At 36.2% G+C, this 12,058-nt stretch overlaps 2 protein-coding genes across 4 annotated transcripts in view; one reads left to right on the forward strand and one right to left on the reverse strand.

Moving 5' to 3' along the window:
• Window positions 1-1,740, reverse strand: part of RNF170 (ring finger protein 170) — a 747,148-nt gene extending 745,408 nt beyond the window's left edge. The window contains exon 1 of one of the 3 annotated variants that reach the window (XM_044060906.1): window positions 1,625-1,740. The gene's annotated coding sequence lies outside the window, so the exon portion shown is untranslated. Of the gene's footprint in view, window positions 1-1,417 lie in introns of all 3 variants that reach the window. The other 2 variants (XM_044060905.1, XM_044060909.1) reach the window with 2 other exon arrangements.
• Window positions 1,741-1,816: 76 nt separating this feature from the next.
• HOOK3 (hook microtubule tethering protein 3) overlaps window positions 1,817-12,058 on the forward strand; it is a 2,251,851-nt gene continuing 2,241,609 nt past the window's right edge. Inside the window, exon 1 of the mRNA XM_044060904.1 lies at window positions 1,817-2,234. Within this exon, the coding sequence (XP_043916839.1) occupies window positions 2,181-2,234 (54 nt within the window). The 5' untranslated portion in view covers window positions 1,817-2,180. The remainder of the gene's footprint in view (window positions 2,235-12,058) is intronic.

Consider the following 12,058-nt stretch of genomic DNA (forward strand, 5'->3'; position numbering starts at 1 on the left):
CTTATCTTGTTCTGTATTTTACCTAAATCAGTTTTCCAAAAACACTGCAACAGTCTGAGTTACTGAGAGGTGGTACAGATTGTAGTTCTAACAATTCCACCCAAGGGCTTACAAACACAGCATCCACAATATTACCCCTGCTTAATGAGAAAATCTAAAAGGTGATTAGAGTCCAAGCTAACTAATAACGTAAATGATATAATTGCCCTATCAGGGGCATTTAAATCCCTTGACACTAAGGAACATCATCAACATATAAAATAAATTATATTTAATTGTCTCGGGACGTATGTCATGCACTCACTGATATGAAAAACCTTGAGGATTTCATATTACTGGTAGAGTTGAAGCAAAGCATACGAAAATGTGAGGTAGGGGGGTCAATCATGCTGTTTTACAAAAAGAGTTTACCATAAAGGAAAGCTCAAAAGTGGGTGCGCAACCTACTACTGTAACGGAGTGTAAAGAGTGGGCAAAATGAAAATCCTACGACTTAAGTGTGCAGTCCACGTTACTAACAGAGTCACACAGAAAGTTTTATAGTATTGGCTATTGGCTTTCTTTACATATTTAGAGAGGATTCCTGACTACATAGAAAACAGCAGAAATTTCTATAGAATTCATATCTACGTAGAAATAACGTGCATAGTTTGCAGCTGCATTGGAAATACCTAGTGATGATGTGCGAGACTGAAACAGATGTTTTCAGCGTAATTACGTCTGGGAAAACCTTCACAACTGACACTTTAAAGGGAAAGGTGGCCTTAATACTTTGCAAATGTTAAGAATCATGTTCTAAAACATACTTATGAGAAACCTTTTTTTCAGACAGGAATGCGATATTTTGCCTCATTTTTATTTGTTTGTGTGTTTCTAATTTCACATTAGACAGGGATTAAATGTTGCCGGCTTAAAACATTCCTGCAGTTTGAGGTTGCTCCACTACTACGCTTAACGTGAAGTACTCAATTGCTTGTTGCAGTTTTGCACACCGTTGTAATTTATAACTAGTAACACTGCAATACAGTACATATTTGTGACGTCATTGCAACAATATATTCCACCTATATGACAAGCAAATCTGTACTGTACTGCATTGTACACATTCTCAATAGAATAACGAATTTTCTTGAAAGGGTAGGGAGTCAGATAACATCGGCCCACATGATTGACATCTGCACTGCAGTTTTAGAAAATAATTAATTTCCAAGGAATGTCCCCGTAAGACACTCAAGCACGATCCTGACAGTGTGCCACTTTACATTTAAACCGACTCCCTGACAAGCGTAAAAGAAGGCGGGGTGGCAGTCAGTTAGCATTACTGCTGTCTCACAATCAACCTCAGTATGAGAAACTCAAGACATATTAACTACAAAGTATTTTAATAAACATTTACGTGACGATTTGCTTGCTATACCTGATCTTCTTTCATTGACAAGACACACACACACTTCCTTGGATTTCCTTCTTTCCCACTGTTACATGAAAATATTCGATTCACTTCCTGGATTTTAAAAATTGTAGCCAAACACTAGTAGTGGCCAACAACCAAAGTTAAAAAGCAAATCGCAATTGTATGGGACATGCGGTTTCACGACTTGTAACAAACTACACCTCCACTTACTTCACGTACTACTGTTTTCAGAGTGTTGAGGCACGCAAGCGCATTACAGTAAAGAGTGAAAAACTTCGATACGTGACATCACACACCGTGACCTCTACAAACCCACTGTTTCCCCTCCCCGCCCAAATCCGACACGTTGCAAAGTACTACTGAACATCTCTCTCAAGCCTTGGTGATGTATTTATTGCCCTCCCCCCCTTCTATCGTCAGGCAGATGAGTGGTCATCCTGCTGCGCTTGTCTAGGAATGTGCGCGTGCGCAGTTGATGTTGGGTGGCAGCGTCAGGACCCGACCCGGCGGCCGGTAGACATCCCTAAGAGAAAAAGAGAAGCAGTAGAACCGGCAATCTGTCAGGAGAAGACTTGGGGAGTCGTGATTCTATAGAAGGATATTCTGCTTCTTGTTTTGTTTATACGCTGTCTTTTAGCAAGCTTAATAAGTGCTGCTTTGGCTGAGTGTCATCTTCCATCAGGTTTATTATATTTTTTATACAGTAGGATTATAACACAAAGCGGAGTTACGGGCATTAGCAGCAGACAGGCGGTAGGACGAAGCAATGAACGTGGCGACAGTAGATCGGGTTGAGTTATGTGAGAGTCTTCTTACTTGGGTAAGTGTTGGCAGTAGCTGAACTGACTAAGACTTGCTTAAGGCATCCCCTGAACTGAGACTCTTGTTTACTTAAAATATGTGACTGTGAAACCGTGGCATGTAACGGTAGGTTGCGTCAGGCTTTGTTTTCTCTAAATAAGTCGGTATTTTGGAGAATGGGAAGACGTCAAGAAAAGTTAACAGGAAACTGACTGTTTGTGGAGTGCTAGAAACATACAGATTTTAATGTGGGCAGTGCCTCTCCTTTCTGTCTGAGGAAGTTGTCATTCTGGTTTACAACTGCGTGTGAAGTGAAACGGTTTGGTTTTTCCGTTATCTGTCTGGCGTGCTGTGCATACCCAGATTTTGTAATAGGTGTTTACATAGTGGAAACCAGAACAACTTGTGCAGGTCTAGTAGTAGCCAGGCAGATGTTTTATGTTTGTTGTTTTTGTTTTGTTAGTTCAATGTTTAGGTGTAATTTATAACTAGTTGTCAGATGCTTTGTCTCAACTTGTCTAGCACTGCATAGAGTAGCATATACGCAACAACGTTGTATTACTTGCGTCGTGTTTTGATTTTTATGTATTGTTAAACTTTTTTAGTATGAAACGAGGTGCTCCTTTATTGTCAATGTGTAAGCAACTCCATTCTTTACTTTTTGTTGTTTTCAGTAAGTCTGCTTAGTTAATGGAGAAACCTGTATTGCTTATCCAGAAGTTAAAACCCGTTTTACTGTGCTTGGTAATGCTTTATATTTTCACGTTAGATTTTTTTTTTGCCTTAATCGAGTCAGATACACCTAGTTTGCTTGTATATATACAGTTTATGTATACGTGTGTGTATATGTATGTGTGTGTGTATGTATGTATGTATATATATATATATATATATATATATATATATATATATATATATATATATCAGAAATGTCCACCACTATTCTAACTAATGTGTCCTTGAAGTAAAGACAAGCAAAAAAATGAAAAAACAGACACATCCAAGGCTGAAGTAACTAGTATAAGAGGCCTTTACTGTGCACAATCACAAGCGCGTTCACTTATAGCTTCATCAGGTGTAAAAACAGTACAATAAAACCACCCCCTTTAAATACAAACCTAAAATCACCTGATCAACTCTTGTTAATTATTAACATACATTTAAAGGTGTATATTAAAAACATAATTTACTAAATTAAATAAAAGACATACATAAAAAAACATATATAATCTTAAAAAATCTTTAACGCTTCACAAATCTGGATTTTAATTTTGGTTTGAGGGGAACACCTTCATTAAGCCCACTACCTGCATCCCCTCTCATTCTAACTATCCATTTTGTTTCCAATTCTTCAGTTCTTAAGTGTATACCCCCTAATCTCATGTCTTCTACTACTCTACCAATAGCTAAGAATTTAAAGCCATGTGTTGAGTCGGTGTTAGCCACATGTTTAGCAAGGGCATTTACTTTATTCAATTTAGAAATATTATAAATGTGCTCTCTGATGCGTTCTTTAAACAGCCTATCAGTTTTGCCAATATAAAAACGTTTTGCACTCAGTGCAATATGCAAGATATACTATATGGTCAGTGATGCAAGTAGCGGATACATTAAAAGTATACTCTTTCTTCTGATCAAGATGGAAAAAACTTGCAGCTAGTATCTAAATACTGACAAGAGTTACATATGCCTCAAGGTGTAGTACCTACAAATTATTCCCTTAACAGTATCACCAGATCTTGTATAACATAACTTCCTTCTCAATGACTTATTATTTACAAACATAAATCTAGGTGTATTACCTAAATAGCGCAATAATTCATAATTTGTGGTCAGAATATTCCAATGTTTATATTCATATAATCTTGATAACTATATTCATATAATCTTGAACATCAGCTGTATAACACATAGGAACCCTCAACTTAAAATTCTTACGGCATTTAACAATCTCTAAATTCCTTTGCTGAAAAATATGGTTGTGCACCCGTATTTCTTTTTTTGTGAGACATCTCTAATATTGGAATTAATAAGATTGTCTTCATAACCTCTCTCTTGTAAATTGTACTGCAAATACAAGGGCTTCCAAAAATACATAAGGACTGTTTAAATCCTCCTTTGAGACCAATTGTCTCAGGAAGAATCTCCATTTTTGTGGTGAAACACTTAAGACCAATTTTGAATAAACTAGGTCATGTACTTAAGATACGGAACATTTTCTTAGGGATTTATACAGCTTTGTAGAAAAACATGGGTTGGCTAAAGGTATGTTTATCACCATGGATGTAGCATCCCTGTTTACTGTCATACCGAATTTTTATGGCATTACAAGTTTACTAAGATTCCTTAAGGAATATTCAGACTGATCAAAAGAAAATTGATTTGTTAGCTAAGTTGCTTGAGACAGTGTTACAACACAATATATTTGTATTTGAACAACAATATTGTAGGCAGTGGAATGGCGTGGTTATGGGCACATCATGTGCCAATAGCTACACCAATGCTGTCTTGGTTGATTGGGAAATGCAACATGTATTACAAGGGCCTTATAAAAGCTGTGTTTTGTTTTATAAAAGGTTTATGGATGATCTCTTCGTTCTGTGGGGAGGCACTCCTGAGATGTTTATTGAATTTGTTAAATAACTCTACACATTTATCAGAATTTACATACAAATGCTCTAACAATGAAGTTGATTTTCTTGATGTAACCATTGTTAGAGATTATGTTGAAGGGATGTACACTAGATTACATACGAAACAGTGCTATGTAAATCATTTATTACATAGAGTGCACATCCACCACATGTTTTTAACAATGTGGTTCGTAATCAAGTCTATAAGGCCTCACGCTTGAATGTAAGAGACATTGATTTTACATCGCATTTGGGAATAGTTATGAATAATTTACGAGAGAGAGGTTATGAAGACAATCTTATTAATTCCAATGTTAGAGATGTCTCACAAAAAAGGAATACGCATGCACAACCATATTTTTCAGCAAAAGAAAGGAATTTAGAGATTTTTAAATGCCGTAAGAATTCTAAGTTGAGGGTCCCTATGTGTTATACAGCTGATGTTCAAGATTATATGAATATAGTTAACAAACATTGGAATATTCTGACCACAGATTCTGAATTATTGCCCTATTTAGGTAATACACCTAGATTTATGTTTGGAAATAATAAGTCATTGAGAAGGAAGTTGTTATACAAGATCTGGTAATACTGTTAAGAGAATAATTGGTACTAGACATTGTGGCATGTGTAACTCTTGTCATTATTTAGATACTAGTTGCAAGTTTTTCCATCCTGATCAGAAGAAAGAGTATACTTTTTATGTATCCGCTAGTTGCATCACTGACCATTTAGTATATCTTGCATATTGCACTGAGTGTAAAAGTTTTTATATTGGCAAAACTGATAGGCTGTTTAAAGAACGCATCAGAGAGCACATTTATAATATTTCTAAATTGAATAAAGTAAATGCCCTTGATAAGCATGTGGCTAACACTGACTCAACACATGGCTTTAAGTTCTTAACTATTGGTAGAGTAGTAGAGGACATGAGATTAGGGGATATACGCTTAAGAACTGAAGAAGAGGGTGGCCTAATGGTTAAGGTGTTTGCCTTACAAACACAAGGTGCAGGGTTTTGAGTCTCATTAAGGTTATATATGTTTTTTATGTATGTCTTTTTATATGTGTTTTATTTAATTATTAAATTATGTTTTTAATATACAACTTTAAATGTAAGAGTTGATCAGGTGATTTTATGTTTGTATTTAAGTGGTGTGTTTTTTTTGTGCTGTTTTTACACCTGATGAAGCTATAAGTGAAAGCGCTTGTGATTGTGCACAGTAAAGGTCTCTTATACTAGTTACTTCAGTCTTGGATGTGTCTGTTATATTTATATAGTAAGTATATGTGTTTGTTTACATATAGTATTAATATTTTACATATAGTATTAATATATGAACTATTGTATGTATAACACATGTATATAAACTGTTAATATGTATCACAGACGCACCTGTTAACGCATGCAGCCATACTACACACACGCCTCTATATACATACATACATACATACATACATACATACATACATACATACATTTGCATAAACATTATACATCTATTTATAACTTACGAGAAGGCCACCATAAAATTAAAGGCAAACAAGGTGTGTGTGTGTATGGATAAATATTTACTTATATTGTTTGTATTTTGTCCACTTTTTACAACAGGATGGCTTGAGAGTGCAGATTTTGTGTACCAGAATATGTATATTGTATTTCAAAGTCATGTTCTTTATGTGCTTTTAACAGGAAGGTGATAGTCTTCAGTGAAAAGTAATGCACATTTTGTCGTTTTTATAGATGATAACTCTGGAAACAACTCTTCCTTTAATTTTAGAGATTGCAGTATAAATTCTTTCTCTTACATCCTCCTGGGTAACTATATAACATTGCAGTTTTGTATTACTGGTGTTATTTCATTGCACTCATTCTGTAAACTGGGTAAGCTTATAAGACCCAATGGTGAATGATTTGGAAGCACTGTTCATATTACTATTGTTTGTTTAAGGTGGCAAATGTCACGGTTTCAATTTCATGTACAAATGGTGGTCAGTAGAAGCTGATACCTGTAAAGGGTGGCAACAAAAAACTGAAAGACTAGTAACATTGTTGCTGCCTTGCCTATGTGGATCCCTGTCCAGAGGATACTAATAGCATGAGTGTGATTGGCATTCTTTATCAGTCAGCAGCGTTGTTTGCATTCCTTGTAGTTGTGGTGCTAATAACACTTGCACTGTATATTCCTTTGATTTTTGGTTCTGGTGACAGCAGTGGCACTACTATCTCCTGTTCATTTGGCATTATGGCTGAAATTTGATGAGCAGCTAAAGGTATCCTGTACATTTTCCCATCTGCTAACGTCTGAGACAGGGAAAAGCTGTAATATGTATTTCTGTTATGCCTAGGATATGCCCTAGTGTTATTGCTTTAAATTCCGCGCTCAGTACCACTCTGATCCAAGCTATAGAAGATTAGATTACTATGAGCTGTTTTCTTAATTATTCATAAGAACCCCTTGTGACTTTAGTTAAGCTAACCAGTTACTTGCATGGCCCATAGGTATTGCTCACCATTAGTCAAAAAAATGCAACCTTCTCGTGAAACCATGTAGGGGCTTTTCTGATCAGATACTTGTTAATTTAACCAGGGGGGGGGGTGGCTTCTGCCAAATCATTCCAGCAGCAAGTAATGCATTATTCTAATATCTGTGTTTAGTGTATGTAAAGAATTGAAATCAAAGCTTAAAAGGCCATCTAGTAAGTGGATACAAATGCAACGTCTTCCACAACCTAGGTTTTCACATCTGTTTACAGCTTTGTACAGTGTTCTACAGGTTATGGCTTGAACTAATCCAGCTATTATTTATTTGTAGTTAAGACTACAAACATTTGGAAAATATGCAATATGAACGTTTTGTCTCGAATGATAAAAATGTTTTCTTGGACACATTCAAGTTTTATTACCCATTTTTATGCTTTTTCCGCATCTTGATAGGTTTTATAGTATTTTCGCAATGCTTTCTTTCATCTTGTTTTTTTTTTTATTATTGTAGTTAACTGTTTTTATAATATTTTTTTTTTCTTTTCATATTGCTGTTAATATGTACTTGTGTTTTGCCTGTTTTGGGTGGGTCAGGGCTGAAAGCGTCAGGTGAGCAGTTATAAATGCATAAATAAGAACCATCACATCTATGCTGACTGTAGTGTGATGGTGAGGTCCTGTCTGCCTGACTTGGATGGAGGAGCAAGCGGATGTGCAAGCTGTCGTGGAATTTATCAAAAAGAGTAGGAGTTTTATGAGAAAATCAAACTTAATTCAATTAAGACAGCATTTAAATGGCATTGCGCTGCAGTGTTAAAGAATACACACAATTTGTGTACAACTTTATTCATTATCCCATGTTTTTATTGTTCATAGGTAAATACTGGGCTGGCTCCCCTTCTGGGTCATTTTAAGCCTAGCTAAGTTTCCCTTAGTGAGAGTCAAACTTTGTACCCCTTGTCTGTAAGGTAAACACCTTTACCATTATGCCAACCTCCAACAACGATATACAAAGATTCAGTTGACATTTTTACATTCAGGTGTTAACATCTTTGAGCACAGATTGGAGGTCATGAGATTCAAATCTGCAGCCGCAGTCTGTATCCAACCTCTAACCTTGAGACCTACCTAACGCATCTTAACTAAAATTGTCTCCAGACTGATAGTTGAATCAGTGCACACACTCAAGTTGACTGCCTTGAGATTAGAGTCCCTCCCTATCTAATTTCTCAAGCTAGAGAACACAGTACTTAACACTGGTGCCACAGCACAAGTCTTGTGTAATACATTTAATATGGATGCTCCATTACCCAAATCTTCTAAAAGCAAAAAAGTCTGAACAATTCTGATTCAGAAGTATCATTTTAACTTAATAATATAATCAGCAGATAAGTAACATGTATCAAACCTTATCAGATGCTGTACCCTTTGAAGTGATTCCAATTACACATTTCTTCATTTCCCTTTCTTTTTGTACAAAGATTGCCCTGATTTCCATCTTTCTAACAGGAAAACCATATCACCATTAATTAATTGTGGGAACATTGTTTTGTACTACTAAAAGCTGTTTAGCAACAAATATGGGAAATAACTAACTACTGGGTGTGTCCTATTTAATCCTTGATATTTATTGTATTCGGCCTATTCCACCATGTTCCCAAGAGGAACAAACTCATTCTGTTTTGTTTGTAACTCTCTAGGGGGCAGAAATTCCCAGCTATTCAAGTCGCATAATTGCAAGTATATGTTTTAAGTAAATAGTTTTTCCATTGTGCCTGTATACACTTAATGTTAAGTTGAAGTAGGACGTGGTATCCCTAAAAGGGAACCTTCACATCCGAAACATTGCTTATTAGTCCTTCCTTCGTTGTATCAGTTTGTAATGTCTTATAAAGTTTTTAACCAACCGTAATATTCCAGAAACTCCCAACTCCCTTTCTCATCCCTCTGTATTTATTTATTTATTTGCAGAAGCCCGTGTAACTTGTTTCTGCAATATGTAGACCTATTTGTAAATGCGGTTTGTAAGAGCAGTCCGTTTCCAGTTGGCTAAAGACGTCTTAGCTGTGTCCCTACTCAGTAACTTTAGGTATGCAGTATAACAGTTTAATAAACTTTGGTCTGTACAAGGATTACTCTGTAATTTAAATACTTTTGTTGTCATTTATATGAACAAAAACAATTCCATCTCTATCTGGAAGAATATTTAAAACTTATCTCTAATGCAGAAAAAGTTTTGTCAAGTCCATTACTACTTCTGAGATTTCTTTTTATAATGCGTAATAATTACATTTTAATGTATGTCAGTGTACGGTAGTGTACTGCCCTGCTTCATTAGCTGAGCTGTCTGGTTCACTCTAGTCTTTTTAGTAATCCTGGGTAGGTACTGGACTAGTTGCCCTTACCTTTCAACTCTGCAGAGTTTCACAGAATGTGCAGATTTTTAGCTCGTATTTTTAGTCTGTTCCTCAAAAAATGAGTGGTTTTCTGGCAAAGCACAGCAGACTGAAGGCACTAAACGACAGGCATTTGAAATTTAAACTTCATATCCTTCAGAAAATGCTTACTAACACAAAACCTTTAATTCTAGCAAATTTCCAAGAGCAATATTTAAAAATGTATCCCTATTTTTGGGCCTTTGTCCCTCATTTTTGCATTGTTCAGATTTTTGTGCCAAGAGGTTGAGAGCTAGGCGTGTGTGTCATTTTAAGTCTAGCCACTTTTCCTTTTAGTGCTCAAAATAAACTTCCATTTGGTTATGCATTGGCCTTGCCGATCCTGTGGTCGAGATATATAATATGCACGCATACACACACACACACACACACACACACACACACACACACACACACACACACACACACACACACAGTGGATATAAAAAGTTTACACACCCCTGTTAAAATGCCAGGTTTTTGTGATATAAAAAAAGAGACCGCAATAAATCATTTCAAAAAAATTCCCACCTTTAATGCTATAATCTGTACAATTCAATTGAAAAACCTGTTAGGGGGAAAAATATAAAAAACTTACAATAAGCTAATTGCATAAGTGTGCACACCCTTAAATTAATGCATTGTTGAAGCATCTTTTGATTTTAATTACAGCATTCAGTCATCTTGGGTGGGAGTCTGTCAGCATGGTACATCTTGACTTGGCAATATTTGCCCACTCTTCCTTGCAAAAGCTCTCCATATCTGTCAGATTGCGAGAGCATCTCTTGTGCACAGCCCTCTTCAGGTCCCCTGCAGATTTTCTGTTGGATTTTGGTCTGGACTCTGGCTGGGCCATTCCAAAACTTTAATTTTCTTCTGGTGAAGCCATTCTTCTGTTGATCTGGCTGTATTCTTGCAGTCATTGTCGTGTTTGAAAGATTAAATTCCTCTTAAGCATTTTAGCAGATGCTTGAAGGTTTTGGGCCAAAAGTGCTGGGTATTTGGAACTGTTCATAATTCCTTCCACCTTGACTAAAGCCCCAGTTGCAGCTGAAGAAAACCAACCCCAAAGCATGATATGGCCACCACCATGCTTCACCATGGGATGGTGTTCTTTTGGTGATGAAAAGTGTTTGTTTTTGCGCCAAATGTACCTTTTGGAATTGTGGCCAAAAACTTCAACCTTGGTCTCATCAGACCATAATTCACTTTCCTACAGGCTTTTGGGAGACTTGATGTATTGTCTTGCAAATTTTAGCCAGCCCTGTATGTTTGTCTGTGTAAGAAAAGACTTCTGTCTTGCAACCCTTCCCCATAGTCTAGACATATGGAGAATATGGGAGATTGTTGTCGCATGTATACATAACCAGTACTTGCTAGAAATTCCTGCAGCTCCTTCAGTCTTGGTGTAGGTCTCTTGGCAGCTACTCTGACCATTTTTCATCTTGTCTTTTCATCAGTTTTGGAGGGATGTCTAGTTCTTTGCAATGTCACTGTTGTCCCATATTTTCCCCACTTTTTGATGACTGTCTTCACTGTGTTCCATGGTATATCCAGTGCTGTGGAAATTTTTTTTTGTACCCTTCTCATGACGGATACCTTTCATCAATGAAATCCCTTTGATGTTTTGCAAGCTCTTTGCGAACCATGGCTTTTGCTGTGGCAGGCAACTAAGTAAATGCTAGGAAAATCCTACTAGGACAGCTGAACTTAATTTGGGATTAATCAGAGTCTATTTAATTGATGACAGGTGTCTACACAAGAAGACTGTTGAAGCACCTTTTGTTTTAATTACAACATTCAAAATATTAGTTTAAGGGTGCACCCACTTATGCAACCAGCGTATTATACGTTTTTTATTTTTTCCCCTAGCATATTTGTTTGTTTTTCAATTGAATTGTACAGGTTATGGGTCACATTAAAGGTTAGAAAAGTTTTGAAATGATTTATTGTGGTATTTTTTATATCACAAAAAAATGGCATTTTAACAGGGGTGTGTACACTTTTTATATGTGTGTGTGTGTGTGTGTATTTCTATAATAGCTTTATCATAATCCTGTATTATTTCCTTTGTACTTTTATCAGCTTTTCCATCATGGGTTTGCTACTGATATAAATTTCCTTTTCTTAGGGAATCCACCACTCTAGCCAAGATTGATAGGCAAACTTGTGTTCTAAATAATCTTTATATAATTGAATAGTGTATTGATCAAATCATCCCATATTTTAAACTTATCTACTGTGATTTGAGTTGTAAGGGGACTGATGTGTATCTGTCATAAGTAATCTA

Source organism: Protopterus annectens, chromosome 2.part0 (assembly GCF_019279795.1).
Source record: "Protopterus annectens isolate FY-2018-M chromosome 2.part0, PAN1.0, whole genome shotgun sequence".
Taxonomy (NCBI): domain Eukaryota; kingdom Metazoa; phylum Chordata; order Ceratodontiformes; family Protopteridae; genus Protopterus; species Protopterus annectens.